Here is an 18,868-nt window from a genome sequence, read left to right as displayed (position 1 = left end):
CACGTTAATTAACTAGTCCACTGGATTAATTAGAACAATATAAATTAAAGATTTTGTACAGTTGTAACATTTTCCCTGAATAATAACAAATTTAAATATGTGTCCATTTCCTTCTTCCCTTCACCAATTACAAACCTGCAATGAGATAACAGAGTATAAAAGATTTGTTCCCAGAAACTCCTAAACAGTAGTTACATTTGTTTTCATACTAAAGATAGAATAATCTTTGCGGGCATATGTAATTTGGATTGTTATATTTAATATGGGCAATGTTTAGCAAATCTATTGAATAAATGAAGCACCTAACTCTTCAAGGAAAAAAAGGTGACTTTACTGAGCATTCAAGGTCTCCAGAGGTCATGATCTCATACCATTTATAGTTGTGAGAAAGCTGTTATTTCACCCGCGATCTTCCCTGTTTTAAACTATGAACAACTATAATGTTTGAAGAGCTTCAGGAGCTTACCTGGTTTAAAGACCAAAGGATCATTCTTAAACAGCTTCAAAGACTCGATCACACTTTCAAATTTTTCTTTCAAGTAATACTCTTCTGCATCAAATTCCTTTTCTTTTTTAGCACGGGAAGAGCTCTGTCCTTTACTGTCCCTTCCCAGTTCTCCCTTGGCTTCGACAGCGGTGGCCTTTTCACTGGTGTGATTTGCTTTGTCACAGGCTTGTTTTCCATCGCTGCCTTTTACAGCTTCTAGGGTCTTCAAACTGGTGGCATCTTTGGCTGATTTCAATCCTTTCTTGGAAATTTTCTCTCGTGCCTTGTTACAGTTTTAAAGTTTGCATTAGATATATTTAATATCAGGTCACAAACTACAAAGAAAATTGCAGTATTAAGACGTCTGTTTATTTTATGTAGTGTCTAAAATACTTAACTCTTTAGGATTTTAAAATATAAACAGAATTAAACAATCATCACAAAATACCATGGGAGTCAGCTGTTATGACAGTAAGCAGGCTTCTATTGCTTCCCATATTAAAAATACTTATTCTTGCATACCTTTGTTACATCCTTTTCATAATGACGAATCCCGCTCAAATGGGAGACCAAGAGTCTGGTGGTAATGGTGACCTGCCAAAACCAAACACAATCACCAAATGAAATAGTGTTCCCGACAAAGAAATCAACCACTTACACAACTCATGGGTTTCTACAAACCTTACTTAGGAATACGTGCGCTCTTTCTGTGGACTCGGTGATGGCCCACGTCACATAGTTTGTTTACCCGCTTGGATGGTATCTTCAGCCCTCAAGATTTAATTATGTATTTTTTTTTTTATTTGTGTAATGTTGTTATATAATGAAGACCTAACCACAAGGGCAGTGAAGAGCTTCACAAAGAAAAGAACAACATGCATTAAAACAGTATTACAACGACATAAAGCGAAAGGTGCAGCAATATTACAGTAGAACAGAACTAGACCATGGTGTTCACTATGAATTAGATAAGAAAGTCGCGGGGAATAGGATAGGTGGCCGGGGAGGTATGTCCTTGGTCTAGTAGGCAAATCTGAGAAGGACTAGTCTAATATCTTGGATCCCTTTGGTTTGGGACTTTCCAGTAAGAGGCATGGTATAACACTTGTCATTCTTTTGTAGTGTAGTGCTTTATGGTTCACCCAGGTCTTTTACGGTAGCTAGCGGAGATCTTTTAGCATAGGTATAATGACGCCTCATTGGGCGATTTTTGACTGCTTCAAAGTGCCTTCCAACAGCGCTTTGACACCTCAGCATAGAGTGCGCTTTATAAATTCTTTTCATTTAATTTTATTTTGATGTGGCTGTGTACAGGTTAGCCTTTAGAGGAGTGATTATGATTTTGGAAGGTTTCCTAAATTGCATTCCCTCCATCGAGGTGAAAGTACCATAGTTTGTAACTGTTTTTGTCCGGTCTCGATTTTTCCTAAGATGAGCTTGTAGGATATTTTGTTTTCAATAGATCAGCAAACTATTGGCTCTAGTTTAAGCATTAATCAATTATTAAGAATCCCAGATATCTGGCGAATGGTACAAGTGACTGTAGGATGCCTACCTAGAAAGGGCGGGGGTTTAGCCAATTCTCTACTAGTGGATGTAGGAAAGAAAAGAGATGCCAAGTAGTTTAGGATTTTGTCTCAAAGGTTCTTTAAAGGTATTGAGGGCATATGTCAAACCCTACAGAATTAACACCCATGTTGAATAAAAGGGAGCAGCGGTCATGGTTCATAAACTAGAGCAATTCCTGGCCTGTTGATTCCCAATTGGTGTTTTGGCAGGATTGAGTTTCAAATATACAGCTCCCCATCACGTCTGAATTAGATCCAGATGAGTGTTCAGTGGATAGGTGTAGACACTTTTAAGAAACAGTTCTGTGTCACTGGAGTATTGATGCATTCCTTAATCGCCGTTTTTTCCCCAAAACTTGGATGTTAGGTGTTACCAAGCCAATACCTCTACTGGTTTGGTTGAATTATGAGGAAAAGTCCCATATTTGTAATAGTGTAGAGCAAATTGACTAACTAAAGCTTTATAAGTCTTAGTTTTTTCAAAAAATATCCTAAATCTCGAGAAGTCTTGTTCAAACTATTTAGTTGAAGACTGGATCTTTGACCTAATAAAACTAGCTAGGATATGTGTCTTCTTTCCTGAAATATCTGCTTATCCCTACACCCCTGGTGCCTCAATAATACATAATATTTACCGATTCTCGACTACAGGGATTTAGATATTTGACTTGATATAAACAACTGAATCCTCACCTTAATTTCAGCTATTGCTAAATGTGGTAACTGTTCCTCATCTGTAGGACTTTTATGGCCAATAAAATATTACAACAAAAAAAGAAAAACTTCATCCAATGTAATAGCAGGTCTGATAACCTGCTGTGTGAATCCCTAGGCCTTGGGACCCAACACAGCATTAAACATCGGGCAGCAATAGCACCAGGATGATGGTAAAATGAGAGATGGACAACCATACCTATCAGTTCATAAAGGAAAATTATGTTGGAGAAAAAAACATACCTCTAACTGTGAAGCTGAACTGTGGGAGCTATTTCACATTTTAGCGAGACTCTGTACATGAAAGTAGGCCAATCCAGGCAGAGCATGCCAAATTTTCTACTTCCACCTACATCCAAGAGGACAGGCGTCCAAGGACTCAAGAGTGCCAGGTGTAGTGCACCACAATTCTGTTGAAAAAATATTGTCTAGATTTTTGTCTAATTCTATAGTGTTTTTTCAACTGAGTGATTTATTACTAAATATACATTAAACCGGGAATACTAGGAGTTATATAGAGTGGATAGAGTTAGTCTCAAGTCCACTCCTAGGATGAGGTACAGGAGAACTGCGACATGCATTTCTGCTAGTTTGTGGAGGTCCAGCCTATGGCGGATGGAGTGGGGCTTGTGGAGCACTGTGGCAGCAGTGTTTCTTTTTATAATTGAACTTTCCTTGAAAAAATGCCTGGCAACTTTCTGCATTGCATTAGCGTTACTTCTCACCAAATCAGTTCACTTAATGTTGCTTTGTCCCTCAGCTCTTTTTTTTTTTTTTTAACTTTGACAGTTCCCTTTAACTGGTATTTTGACCAGGATTAGGGATTTTATTTTAGCTTTACTGATTGGCTTGTGTTTGCGCCCTTTCCTACTTTACTTTCAGGGTACCTTCTAACCTGGGCTCTTAAAAAGGACTGCAATGGCTTCCTCTCCTGTGCTGGCTCAGGTTTGCAGCAGCCTGAAACCTTGAAGTCGATAAACAAATGCTATTGTTATTTCAGATTGACTACTTGTGTACATATGCTTGTCAATGGTGCTACTATATATCTGTGCTTCACCTACATTACAGTGCACGTTCTACATGCTGAAAATGCCAACCTGCATAAACCTCTTTTTGAAAACTTGGCCTTCGAGAGACCTCTCCTTATAGCGACTGAGAAGTCCTGGCTGGCTCTTTTTCTCCCTCACTCCCATTCCCCCTTCCCACCAGTATTTTGTTCTGTTCTAAGTATTCTTCTAGGTGCTAGCAGAACCACATTCAGGCATGCGGGCAGTTGTCATTAGACTGTGCGGGGTAACTGTTATGACTCCTGAATTACAATAAATAAAGCATGGCCTTGTAAGAAGGAGGCATCCTGTAAAAAAATGAGAAGCTGCTGGCTCAGTGGAGGTTGGGTGAGAAAGCTCACAGATGGACATTCCTTCATAGAAATGCTCATTTTGAAGTAAGTGTGGACTTTGCTTATGATGATGGGAAACAAAGTCCTATAGTGGTGGGTCACGATTTTTGGTAGGTGGGGAAAGTCTGAGCAATAAATAAAGTTGCCTATTAAATCTGTGTTTAGCATGTTACATTTGCTTTAAGACAGGTCAAAGGGCAGGCTAGGTCTTCTGATAAACTGATGCGGGATTAGTGTTTACATTTTTTTCTTGGACTACAAAGTGAGAGGAGTTTTTAAAGTGAATTATGTGACAATCTTGCTGGAGTACAGGTAATGCGAAAGGAAAGCCTAAGGGATGCTGTTTTTTTGCAACACAAAGCAAAATGTAAATACCTGTAAATAAACTTTATGCATTCAGCAGTTAGGAAAGCAAAAATGAAGCACATTTTTTGTAATTCTGAAGTGAACTGGAAATGAAGAATTTAATAGAATCAAAAAAAATCAAGACACTTTACTAAGTGATGCACAAATGAGACATATTCGCAGAAACCTGTATGCCTGTGCAAAGTTAGTGGCCATTTCAACTAAAAATGTGTTGTATGATAAGGCGCTACCACACGACGATTCAGTTACATTAAAAAAGCACCCCTCCCCATATCAAAGGTAGGTGGGTCATGAAAGTTTGTCGCTCTAAAACGTGGTTCATGGTTCTAAAAAGAGTTTAGGAACCACTTCCGTAGTACACAGCAGAACAACAAACAGAGCTAAATCAGAGCAAACCCAGTGAGTAACCATAGTCACTGAGGAGGCACAATTACAAATTGTGCCTAGGATCGAGTCACATTGCAAAGGAAATGAGAGTTGCAGGGAAGGAATGTGAGGAACATAAATACGGTGCCCTCCGCCAGTTACCCCTGTGCCCAGTCTCTCATGGGAAGAGAGCCAGTGTAAGGAGTGCATCAAAGCGCCACCTCCCACTGCATTATACAAGGGACTAAAGGGTAAGTATTAAACAAAGACTAGCTTTGTACATTTGTACCAGAGTTGCTGGATACTTAGTTAGCAGTACTTCACTGCAACTACTCCATGTCTAGAAGAGACGCACCCCACAGTACCACACTCCATACATAATCACTGACTGTTATCAGCTCTAAATGACTGAATATATACAACAAGATCATTGGGAGAAGCGACCATACTGTTCACTTCGCTGAATGATTAGGTGTGTGTAATGGGTGATATGTTTATGTAAAAAGTTCATGTTAACACCTCCAGATCAGAACAGATGAGGACTGAAAAACATGTTCTAAACTAGAATCAGTACTGGTGGGTTTGGGCACAAATTCTGTGAATGATTGTCTTTTCTCACGTTGCCTCCACACAAGGCAACAAGGCAGAACAAAACGCTGATCAAATTGTTAATTTTTGTCTTAAAACATATTAATCAACCTGTATTTATAGCATGCTGGTAGATAGGTCTAATAGTAAAGCATTTTCTAGGTTAGTGACACAATGGTTATCAATCCAAACCTTCCATAACTAGTTGAGCCTTTCAGCAGCAATCAAATGAACACTACAATATAAAATACTTTGAAGGAAAAAAAACACAAGCCCTTTCGGTCACATGATGTAATGAAGCATAAATATAACTAGTGAACTTGTACAGAAATCACAAAGCAACTGGGCACTTTTCTAAAGATTAAAACAATTGCAGAAATCAATTCCAAGCGAGCATTTTTATGCCTTATCAAATGATGCTCTGCGTTTACTTGGTCTTGCTTCACATGATGTCAAAGAATTAAAACAAGGTCTCTCAAACTCATCTAACATTTAGTGGCAATCCTACAAATTTACGTTCCTGAACCCCCTTTTAGATATTCAAAAAAACACTGGTCAGTGTTCCATGATGTGTAAAAAGTCACAGCTGGGTATCACAAGCAGGTCACGCGTGTGGCTCAGACTTTCTAGAGTTCAGAACAAAGGACTTATCTTTGGAGACACTAGTTTCAAATGTACGGTAGGTATTAACTGCTTCGGGTAACGGTGGCGCTCACCCTGGTGTCATTGGTTAGTCAAGTACCCACTTCATTGATTCTTCATCAAAGTCATTCATATCTTCTACCAGACTAGTTAGAGGCAACATCTCCTTGCCACAATATGTGTATTTTGTTTTAGTTTACCGTTTTCAGTTTTTATTTTACTAACATTTCTGTAGTGTTTTATCTGCCTCAAAAACATAAAAGAAAACTGCATCACGCAGTGCTTGCAGAATATACTACTTTCAACGCGCTCCAATGCCACATGCAGATGAATACTGCATAGTAGAAATCATTTTTCCCTTCAGCATGGAGTGTAAAGGACTGCTGCGGAGGCCTGTGTAAGCAAATTGTCATGAATTTAGCACAGATTTATATATCGCACTCATCTCGAGTTTGACGCTCTCTCACATGGTCACTGACTTTCACATCATGACTTTATCTGGATGATGGGGCTAATGATGGTTCAAGACAGTTACATTTAGAGTTCAAGAAACCAGTGCATTCACAGGTAGAAGCTAGTGACTAATCCCGCTCAGTGTCATTTAGAGAACTAACGGTATTGTGTAGTGAGTGATCATATCGTAGAAATGAAATGCGTTGTGTGTTCGATAAACTGCCATGGAGCAACAATGACCCGTCCTGTTCTTTCTCTACCCTCCCCTCCCCCCTACGTCATGTACAATAGATATTCTCATATAGGTGTGAAAATAACCCTCTGGAGTTCGATAGAGTGCCCCCACTCTTTTTTTCTCTCTCTCTTTTTTTGTTCGGAGGGATTTCCCACTGTGCCCTGATCAGCCAGCTCTCGACATACCACTTCCCCTGGTCAGGTGTCTCGGTCGCAGTCTACCATCTTCCCCATACTTTTGTCATATTTGCAGGTACATCCTTTTCTCTCAAAGGCCAGTTTTTCTCCCACCCTGTACTGCTCCATTCCATGTAGCCCAAGTTGATCAACAGTTTATTGTAGGACGTAGCCTCTGAGTCTGACCATATACCCAGCAGCGCTCTCAGTGCAGTCAATGCCAAGGCCCCCATAGCCTCTGCAAGGGTGTTGGCAGTCCCATAGTGTATGAGAAAAGGAACCTCGCTGTCCGCATTGTAGGAGGCATTGGTCATCTTGGGTCCTACCTATCTTGTGTAGCAGGACATGGGTGTAGTAAGTTCTATGTAGGATTTTTCGTTGTACGAGACGGAAGCTGGCTCTAATGACTGGTTCCCCCGGAAATTGTACTGTGTCCCCCAAGTTGATATCCTCCAGCGCCCCATGTCCCCTTGACACTGTGTGAGCTCTCCCTGTGTGTTTCTCATCAGTGTAGTATATGTGAGAGAAAGGGCTTTTTTAGTCAAATGTCCGCCCAGCAGTCGTCTCTCTAGTGGGAAGTCTTCTTAGTTTCTTTGTATTTGAGAATCCCTGCCTGCACAGCGTGCCTTAATTGCAGGAATTTAAAGATCTACGTGTTGGACATTTCATAGTAAGCCCATAAGTGTGCAAATGGCACTATTCCGTTAGCATCACATACGTCCTCAAGTGCAGTGACCCAATAAGGTCCCATTGTTTAAAGTCTGGTAAGTCCGGTACTCGGCATAGTCCTGTGCCCACCCATAGAACATGGCGGACACTCCTTAACATCTCGCCGGGCCCTATCCCCACAATCTGCAAATAATCCGGACCAGAAGAAGATCATCAGCTTACCTGGCGCGGGTAGAGAGCAGTGGCAGGCAGCGCTGCACCCAGAGCCTTGTGCCCGACATCATGGAGCAGAGAGACTGTGTGTGACTGAAGGCCCCCGGTCACACGGAGGCGAGGGAGGGAACGACATCGGGTCCGCCCATGCCTCGGGTGGGGCCCGTGCAGCTATGTCTGGGTCCCCCTGGTGGAGACCACCTTGTGACTGGCCCAGTGGTCCATTGGGGCCGTGAAGTATGCCCGGAGGGGACCCCGTCGCAGGGGTCCAACTAATCGCACTGCAGCTCAGCCCCTGAACGCGGGGTCGAACCAGGCAGAGCACCGGATGCGCTCATGAACTGGTCTGGCCTGCCGCCCTTACTGAGGCTCCTCCTTCTGCGCATCTGAAGATCCAGGAGGGGTCTGGTGGTGTCTGGGACGTGCTCGGCGTTTGCAGTCTCACCAACTGGGCCGCTGCTAGGGGGTTCTGTGACGCCGGAGGTTCTGGCACCCCGACGCTGGCAATTCACGCACACCTCTGCAGCTCATCACACCCACTCATGGAGAGAACGGTTTTTCTTGCCGGCCCCCGACTGCCTGAAGCTGGCTCAGACCCAGATTCTGGCCAAGGTATTTCGGACCAATCTCCCTTGTTGATGCGCCTGGGACACCCAGTAGGAGGTCAGCGGCCTATGTGGCGCATAAATGCCTGGTACCTTCAGGACAAGGATTGCACTCGCAAGCCTTTGATCTGAACTCCAAGCCTTCTTTACGACTAATTTATGCTCCGTGGTGGAGGAAGGTATACTATAGTCCGCTAGAAAAGCAATGTTGCGCGGCTTTGTAAAACAATACATCAGGTGCAAAGAATGTGAGCGTTCAACCCTGATCACTTGATTGGAGGCTGAGGCTCTCCGGTTAAAGAAGCAACTTAGAACAGGCCCGCAGGGGGAAATCTCCCGTCAACTGAGTCTGGTCAGTGAGGACATCCGGCTACATTCCCTGGAGGCAGCTAAACACCCTTGTAGGCAATAACGGCCAGAATTTATGGCTGGAGGGTCAAAAACGGGAAATTACTTTACTGGCTGGCCTCGCACGCACAGGCTGGTGGGATCGTTCCGGAGGTTCTCGACACCCAGCGCAACCCTTGGCGCTCTCTGTTGGAGATAGCGCAGACCTATACATCTTACTACCAAAACCTTTACGCCAGACCTGTGGCTAGAGGCGAGAGGGCAACTCAGGCCTTCCTCGATTGACTTCCACTCCCCAAGCTGCCCCCCCACCCGCCTGACATCCGTGTCCTTGACGGCCCGCTCACAGCAGAAGAGATCGGCGTTGCACTGTCCAGTGCAGCGCCTGGCAAAACACCCGGCCCTGACGGGTTCCCGATTGAATATTACAGCACCTTCTAAGAGATTCTTATCTCTTATCTAACGTTTTCCCCATTAATCAGGGGATCAGGCAGGGATGCCCCGTTACCCCTCCTCTTTGCCCTGGCGATGGAGCCCTTTGCCACACTCATACGCGCAGACCCTCATTTCACTGGTTGGAGGAGGGGGGCGGGGGGGGCAAGCCACGAAGACCGTATTGCATTGTATGCGGACGGCGTCCTGCTCTACCTGGCCCAACCAGCAGTGAGTGGACGCCGCTTCCTCCAATTGCTTGGGCGGTTTGAAGAAGTATCTGGCCGGAGTCTGAATCCCCCCAAATCTGTATTGGTTCCACTCCTGCCATCCCGGCATTGTTTCGATTGGCAGGAGACAATCCCCCTGTGCAGACTCTGCTTCAAGTATCTGAGCATATGGGTCACTCTGCTCCCAGACCTCACATGGACCCTTAATCTCCAACCACTGCTCCAGAGAGCCAATCAGACCTCGCCAGGTGGCTTCCCCCCCCCCCCCCCCTCAACATTTTAGGCTGGACTGCCCTATACAAGATGGTGATTCTTCCAAGATTCTTGTATGCCTTTCAGAACCTACCCCTTTAACTATCCCGAACTTGGTTCTCGGCACTAGACAGGGTCATGACATCATTCTTGTGGAAGGGCTCCAGACCACGTATCGCTCTCGCACATTGCCAGCGGGGACCTTACGATAGGGGTCTGGGCATGTCCAACCTCTATCATTATTACCTATCTGCTCATCATCTAGGACTGGTTCAACGGGGGGAGGTTGGACCCCGTGTACAGAGTGGAACTCACACGGCTGAATTTCTCCCAGATCAAAAGTCTGCTTTATGGAGTTCCGATCCCCGGCTCATTGCCTTCGGTGACCCAGGTGTTTTATTTGGCATGGAGATCGGCCATGCGACACGTACGTGGGGGTCCAAGCTTACGCAACAAACTCCAGTCTGGAATGGCACCTGGTTGAGGGAAACGGCGTCCCTTAGCGGCTTTCGACCCTGGGACTGTATTGGCATCACAAGGCTGGGGGATGTCTGGTCAGGGACTCATATAAGGTCCTTTCATGATTTGCAGCAGACATATCACCTCGCACACTCCCAGTTTTACAGGTATCTCCAGCTCAGACACGTGCTTGCCGCCCACGCTCTCTCCCCAGACCCCTGCCAGAGCTTTGTCCGTTGGAGGCCAAACTGTTGATAGGTCACTTGGGTAAAGGGGCAAATCTCTGTCGGATCTATCGTACACTCATTATAAACTCCCCTGGGACACGATCACCACAGCAACCAATGGGAGGAATGGGTGGGACCCTTTGAGGACGAAGGCTGGAGGGATGCACTAATGGCCCCACGGGAACAAACTACATCAGCCAGGCTGCACCTCATCCAAACTAACTATCTCTCCTTTGTTTACATCGCCCCGCCCGCATAGGGCCGGTCTTCGCCCCACCCCCACCTGACCCCGATGCAGCAGGGAGCCAGCAGATTAACCACATGGTCTAAGCCTGTGAAGCCCTGTCTACCTACTAGACTAGGGTGATTGGGGAACTATCTGGGGTTCTGGGCCGGGGGATTCCCATGTCACCCGGACTCATTTTACTTGGGGGGAACAGGGGGTACAAGGGCTGAAAGGTCCTTCTTGGGAACGGCCCTCCTAGTGGCCAGGTGCAAGATTGCCTCACCACGGTTGGCTAGTAAACCCCCCCACCCTGGCCAAATGGAGGAGGGGGGTGGACTGGTGTACCCAGCAGGAGCGGGTGGTCCACTAAGCCTGTGGGTGTCTCCGCAAACAGGCAGGTATGGGGAAATAGCTTGGGCAGTTGGCGTAACATGATGCACTGTCTTCTCTGTCGCCTCGCACAACCCATGTAATATTTACTGTGTGTCAAATGTGTTTCCCCATGTGGATCTCGGACCTTGTATACTTCCTGTTGCCCTATGGTATGTGTGCTTAAATGTTTTACCAATGCGTTGGTGTTTAAACCGGAAAACACAATAAAACTGGTTTATCACAAAAAAAATCTTCAGTGTTATATTTTGCTTCTATATTTATATTCACTTTATTAATCTATTAACATCATTTAATTTTCCAAGTAGTCGAGACCCCCCAGTGGTCCCCGGACAACAGGTCAAGAACCGCTGTTCTAGACTAAATACAGCACCCTGCATTGTAGTTTGAATATAATGAAACAGCAAGATTCAACTCCTACCTTTTCCCCACCAAATTCTTTTTCAGGGAATTCTGGGACATACTTCTGTACAGGAGCATCCAAGTCCAATTTTCCTTCTTCCCAGAGTTTGGCAATAGCAGTCATAGTGAGACTTTTGCTGATACTTGCAATTCTCATGACTGTCTCAGGCTTACATGGCACACGATTCTCAACATCAGCAAATCCCATACCTGGAGGAAGAGTGATTTTAGTGAAAAAAGCTTTATAAATCAGGGTCATAAAATTGTACGAAAACTCTAACATCTGCCATACAGAAACAGGTCTCTATTAAATGATAGACAACTAGAAATAGTGGCGGAATGTGCTCACTGCCTAGTATAGTGGTCTGGGTGTTGAAGTTGGATGGGCATGTTCAACACATCAGGAGCCTGAAGCCATTCAGATAGGAGGTATGGTCTTCATTTCATGTTAGGCCCTTCAGTTACAGCGACAGACAACTAGAAATAGTGGCTGAATGTGCTCACTGCCTAGTATAGTGGTCTGGGTGTTGAAGGTGGATGGGCATGATCTACACATCAGGAGCCTGAAGCCATTCAGATAGGAGGTATGGTCTTCATTTCATGTTAGGCCCTTCAGTTACAGCGACAGCAGGTAGGACCTGTCAGGGCTCCATCCTCCACCAACTGCCCCATGCCCTACCGTACACTCCAGACCACACACTAATATTCTATTACATCATTCCCTCTCAGCATTCCAGACACCAGCTCATGCAGAGAATGTCAATACAGGATCCAACACACCTCACTTTTTTTACAAACAACAAAACAATGAACACAACTTTGCGCAGAAAGTACAGAAACAATAATTCACAATCTACTCAATCACCAACATGTCTAGCTTACACATTCATTCAATAAAAACCTGTTAACCCCTCCAATACCCAAACAGACACACAAAGACAAGGCAAGACATGAGACTCCCTAAACCTCATGTCAAACAAAGAATCTAGACAACGACTATGTTGTGACTGCCACTGCACAAGGGTCCAAGTCATGCAAGTCTCAAGACCACCTAGGACATGAGGCTTTACAACGTTTGCATACACACACTGACATCGTACAACAACTATGAATGATGAACATCTAATCACAGATGTGGAGTCATGTGAAAGCCAAAGCCAGGAACCCACCGGTTTCCTTCGACAAAAGTGTTCCCGTCATACCCAAGTCTACACATTCAAGACACAAAAATAAATGGGGAGTTTAACCAAACATCAGCTTAATTCAAAACTCATTTGATCAGTCTCCCAACACAAAACCTTACCTCATAACTTTTAATGCACAGTTCCCAGAGACACAATCAACTCTCACACTTTCAATACATTCTACAAGCAACACCGAACAAAACACTCCAAACAACACATAACACACTCCAGACAACACACACACACACAAATGTGCAGCTCAGCACTCCAACACGCATAACATCCAGTCACACTACCTGGCCAAACCAACATGCCCAAGAGCACGATAGAATAAAGCACTTAACCTGCAACCAGATCCACTCCTCCAAGAGGTCTTCCAAACACAATGGTGACAGCCTCCAGTAGATGCATACTCAAAAATGGACACAATACAACTCAAACATCAAACACTGGAGTAGTTCAGCAAGACAACCACTGACTGCAGATCATGTAAGAAGCTTAAGAAGTGCTCACCTAAAACACACCAAAGCTACATTAAACACTACCATTCATTCAAACACAACACTGACAAATTCCATTACATGCAAAATAAATAAAAAAGAAACGCAAGACAATCAGAAGCATATTCTGCCTTCTCTACCACACATTTCTAAAATGTTCCCATTTCTAACGGATGATGACTGACCCTAGACCATACTCGGGCAAAACCTATGGCTATCAACTACAACATCACAGAGCAAAACACTTCCCCACATTTTCACTCCAAGGGCTACATCCTCTTGCAAATTCATGCAACATAACACTTTTCTTCTCCCACATTGCACGCATAGGGTACTCTCTCATGCAACTTCCCATACAGGGTAGTTGGTATTCTTCTTCAACTTAGCACAGAACAAGTTGCTTCCCCATGATACTTTTAACAAAAGGGCACTACACTTCCCTAACTTTACATACCGTGGATACTCCACGCATGTAAACTTTAATGACAAGTTACTGCTCTTTCTCTAGTTCCTATTAACACATGTGTACTTCACTAGTTTCTGCCACAACGAGGTACTACTCATCCAAACATCTGAGAAACCTGGGCATGCACAACCAGTGTTTACACAACAACATGCAGATGGGTACTACATCTTCCCCAAACTAAGTTCAATAGGGAGTTGAAAGTAAATGCTCACACTGTAATCCCAAACCAACCTACACAGATAATTTAAATTTCCAACCTGTCTTGCAGTACTAAGCATTCAGCATTGCACAACCATTAACAAACTGCCATTCCCAAACAAAAGGAGGCAACTTGCACAGAAACCTACTAACACAATGCATGCATTACTAAAAGAATGGATAGGGTGCATGTCAATATGCAAGAATAACCCCAACTTAATGAACCTTGCAGTAAGTGAAAAACCAGGCACATTTCTCAACAGAAGCACACAGACTAATACTAACTCCATGAATGCCAAACACTCCTGCTGAATAATTAACTGAATGTAATTTTAAAATTGCAAATGGACAAAATGTCGGTCAGGCAATAATTTCAACTTCTCAAGATTTCAGGACACAGAATATTATTGAACAACAGTCTCATTTTGTTTTAAAATGTCAGTGGAGATCGCTTCAATGTCTCTAAATCTGTCCCATCAAACATCAGATTACTACCCTCTTTCATGATGTTCAAATCTACATAGCCAGTGCCCCCCCATACCCAAGTCTGGAATCCAAGACAATGGTGATGCTCTGTCATGTGTAAGTTGTGAGGTTAGGCTTCCAAAAACTGCACCCTTTACCAGGAGCTGCGCATTGTCACAAGACGTTTGTCCATCGACTTGGCCACAGCACTAGCAGGAGCCGCTTTATCTCCTCTGGTCACTCCGCGATGGGCTACAAAATATGCAAACTGCACACAGGACTCTCCAAATTCATGGACTGGCATTTGCCACGGTCAACGTAATTGATAAGTCATAGTTCACACTCACCAGTTGTCACCTTTGAATGTATTACTGCCTGAAGCTCCATGGGTCATTTCACAGGTTTGCTTACTGTACAGAAGATTACCTACCTCTTCAAACTCTCTCTACAGTGTATTCCGTATAGCATATTTTCATTAGCACTGTCCAAAGGCTCAGGACTAAACACTGGTACACGTGAACTCTTTTTATAACTCCGCTCTGCTGGCTCCTTGTCAGACTTTGCCCACCTTCTTCACTAGGCTCCTTCTGCCCAAATGCTTCAGCTGACAGAACTTGCCACTAGATTTAAGGGTGACAAACCCCAAACTAGTCCTCCACAGCCATAGGGCCATCTTCCTTCTCAGAACAGGCCTTCTCCTGTGCCAGAAATCCCAAGTGGCACCAGAGTCTTGAAGTATTTTCACACAAGACCTTAACAAATGTAATGTTTAGGTTGGAGGGCATGGTCTTTACACTGGAGGCTGAAGCCATTCATGTAGGGCGTAAGTTATTAATTTCATGAGGGCACTTAGGTTACAACAACAGCAGGCAGGTCCAGCTAGGGCTCCACCCTCGCTCCAACAGCCCCTATGTCCCAGCTTCCAAACCAGACCACACACTAACAGTCAATTTTATCTTCCACTCTCAGCATTCCAGACACCAGCTCAAATATACAGGCAATGGGTCTGGCTCGGATGGCCTCACTCCCGCCTTTTATAAACAATATTCATCCCTCCTGGTTCCACACCTGACTGCCATGTATAATGACTAGAGCGCGGGTGCCTCCCCCTTCCCTTCGGGAAGCCATGCTCCCTCTTTTTCTTATACCTGACAAATCCCCCAAGCTGTGCGACTCATAATGTCCACTGTCCCTCATTAATATTGACAACAAAAGGTAAGCCAAACTACTGGCCACTCGCCTTCTTCCCCTGTTGTCGTAGATCGCAGGTCCGGACCAATCCAGTTTCATTCCCGGGCGTGTCACGTCACATAATCTCTGGACCATCTTTGCCGTGCTCCACCAGATCAACCTGTCTCTTCCTGCTGTTGCGGCACTTCTAGATGCCACTAAGGCTTTTGATACCCTTGAATGGCCTTTCCTCTTCTACCTCCTCCCTCGTCTGGGCTTCAGTCCGGACTTTGTGCGCAGCTTCTTTGTACCCTCCCCTCTGCCTGCATCAGAATTAATGGGCAAGTCACGGAGCCATTTTCCATCTTGTGAGGCAATAGCCAGGGATGTCCCCTTTCCCACATGCTTTTTGCCATTGCCATGGAGCCTCTCGATGCCCGGCTCCGGCAACACCACACCCAACGTGGCCTTGGCTTCGCGGCCCGTGCTCTGGTCGTCTCCATGTATGCGGATGTCACACACTATATCCGCAGTACAATCTCAGTCCTATGACAAGGGAGGTCATGCGATTCGGGAACCTCTCCGGTATCCAGGTCAACTGGAGCAAGTACATTCTCTTCCCCCTCACTGATGCTACTACACCCTTCACCCCCAGTTTACCCATTCGTCTGGGCATCTGGCCCCACCAGATACCTCGGTATCTGGCTCAGCCGTTACATAGACAAAATTTGGCGCTCCAACTTTGGCCGTGCTATGGATTGGTTGGAGTCCAAGCTACCGGTGTTGCAAAAACTAGCCCTGTCTCTCGCGGGACGCATTGCTATCGCAAAAATGGTCGTCCTCCCGAAATTTTTATACCATTTTTTAAACATCCCCCTCCCACTCACCTCGCACTTTTTACGTAAATTGAACTCACACATCATTGCACTGGTCTGATCTGGCCGACAACCCAGAATTGCCTACAACATTCTCACACTTCCCCTGCCCCTCGAGGGCATGGGTGCGCCCGACTTTCGATTATACGCACTGTGCGCCCAAGCCAGTTTTCTTCACTTCTGGATCCACCCTACCCCCTTCCAGCCCATGTTGCCCTCGAGGCTGATCTTGCTGCCCCTTGGCTGCCCCTTGGCTGCTCCAGACTGCACTATTTATCGCGCCCAGACCCCAGCGTGGCGAGGTTGACACTGTTGTCGCCTGCGCTGGGCCTGGGACAGACTCCGCAGGCATGCTGGCATCTCCACACTGCATGCTCCCTCCATGCTGCAAGCTTGTAATCTGGCATTTCCTCCCTTGCAGACACTAGGCATGGCTAAACGCGCCGCGTCATTAGCCCTTACCACTGTAGCTGATATCTATCCCGACCATACTTCCTTCGCCCTTCCCGGAGATGCAGGGCCACTAGATCGGCTCCTCTACTACCAAATTCGAGCTACTTGTAAAGACATCAACCCCACATTTACGAAGCCTCCCCCAACACTGGCTGCCCTCGAATTAGTATACACCTCTAGCTCCCCTCGTAAGTTAGTCACCAGGCTCTATGCACTCTCGCTCGCCACCTTCCCTGCTAGCATCAACAGAGCTCGCATCGTGTGGAGTGAGAACCTTGGTAGGTACCTCCCTCAAGATGTTTGGCTGTATTGCTGCAATCAGATAAAGAGTTGGTCGCCTAACTACCACTTGCGGTTAATACATTTTAAATACATGCATAGGCTATAACGCACTCCTGCTTCCCTGCATAGAAAAAGGCTCAATGCCAGCGATAGGTTTGCGCGCTGCTCAGCTCCCGCTGCTTGCCTACTGGCAGGCTGTGTGCGCGACTATTAGCGACATCACATTTGAAAGAGTCAATCCTGATCCGTTAGTATGTCTCCTTGGCTATGTCAAACATATCTCCAACACTAGTGGCAAACTTACGGCCATACTCCTGGTCCTTGCCAAACGCAGGGTGTCGCTCCACTGGGGGCGTAAACGGACGCCCACAGTAGCTGGTTGGCTAAATGCTGCCCATTGTCAAACATTATTGGGTGAATTTTGGGATCTGATGCCTGCTGCTAGTCGTCCCCCTGACATCTGGGCTCCCCTCATTGCCTACTTGCATCACACAACCGCCGAGGTCAGCCCTCACCTGGCTCCCCAAGCAGCGACTCACTGGCCCCTACAGATCGCACTTCTGTTGCCCGCTCCCCGCCCCCGCTCTGCTGTTCCCTGAGTAATACGTTCAAATGTCCGCCTGGTTCATTGTGCCGGAAATGTGCCCATTTCCATCCATGCTTTATTTCCTTAGGTTATATGGTGAAGAAATGATGTAACCCTGAGTGACAGGTGCCATTAAGTTACTATATATTGCATCCCGTCGCCTTTTGCCTTTTTTTTGTACTGTTTCCTTTGAAAATCAATAAATAAAGTTAAAAAAAATTAATTAATTAATTATATATATATATATATATATATATATACGCGCAATGGGGATACTGGATACTATATGTTGCATACAAACACCGGAAATCAGGCTGGAGCAGGATGCTGGAACTGTTGGTGCCAAACCAGCCACTCATTAGATAATGCTTACGGACACACTGGATTTTACATCTGGACGACCTGCTATGTGTTCACTGTCAGTATTATCAAAAGTCACATGGCTGAATAACTCTGCAAGACTCAGTTAATCCTTTAATCCCATACCAGTGGAAGAAGCAGACCAGAAAGGTTGGCGGCTGGGAAAGAGAGAGAGACTGGAAGAAGTAAGGGAGAGACGTAGTCGGGAATAAGAGAGAATAAGAGTCAAATGTAGAGACATGGAAAAAGAGAGGGAGAAATGTATGTACAGAGAAGGTATGACAGAGGGATAAAAATGAAGAGAGAAGAGAAGATGGAAGAAAGAAAAGAGAAAGAAATAAGAGGGAGGGGAAGAGTGGGTAAAAGAAGGGGAAGAAACAAAAGAAGAGAGAAGGGACAACAGAGGGAGAAGATAGATGAGACTTGTGATTGAAGGGTAAAATACTGAAAGGATGAGACAATAGTTACGCGCCATGGATAGCTCTCAAACTATGACACCTAGGGTAGGAATGCACATATTTTTATTAGACTTTGATGAGGGGATTTTCTGGTCTTCCAGGGACAGAGAAAAAGGATGGTAGCGTGCCTAATATTAAAGCAAACCATAAGATTAGAACTGGGCCACAAATCAAGGATAGAACATCCAGTAGATTGGCCAAGAACACAGGTTACATACACTCATAAAAAAAACTAATTCCATGCCTGGTGAGAGGGTGGAAATAGGCCTGATCACGCTCGAAATTTAGACCGTGAGTACAGTGAATACTATCAAGCACTATGTAAATGTTACACATGGACTTTGGGCCTCACAAGGGGCCTCATGTAGGTAAATAAATGTTACCGGTTCTTAAATACCGAGCCGTACCGAATCGGTAAATTAGA

The 18,868-nt window shown here is 45.1% G+C and overlaps 1 protein-coding gene across 1 annotated transcript in view; it reads right to left on the bottom strand.

Moving 5' to 3' along the window:
• Window positions 1–18,868, bottom strand: part of LACTB (lactamase beta) — a 228,475-nt gene that overhangs the window by 149,985 nt on the left and 59,622 nt on the right. Inside the window, exons 3-5 of the mRNA XM_085643670.1 lie at window positions 11,467–11,657; window positions 1,010–1,081; window positions 467–770 (exon numbers count right to left, since the gene is read on the bottom strand). Coding sequence (XP_085499796.1) covers window positions 467–770; window positions 1,010–1,081; window positions 11,467–11,657 — 567 coding nt within the window. The remainder of the gene's footprint in view (window positions 1–466; window positions 771–1,009; window positions 1,082–11,466; window positions 11,658–18,868) is intronic.

The sequence above is a fragment of the Triturus cristatus genome, chromosome 3_1, assembly GCF_964204655.1.
Source record: "Triturus cristatus chromosome 3_1, aTriCri1.1, whole genome shotgun sequence".
Taxonomy (NCBI): Eukaryota; Metazoa; Chordata; class Amphibia; order Caudata; family Salamandridae; genus Triturus; species Triturus cristatus.
Note: the sequence above shows the minus strand (reverse complement) of the source record. Positions and strands in the feature narration are given on the sequence as shown.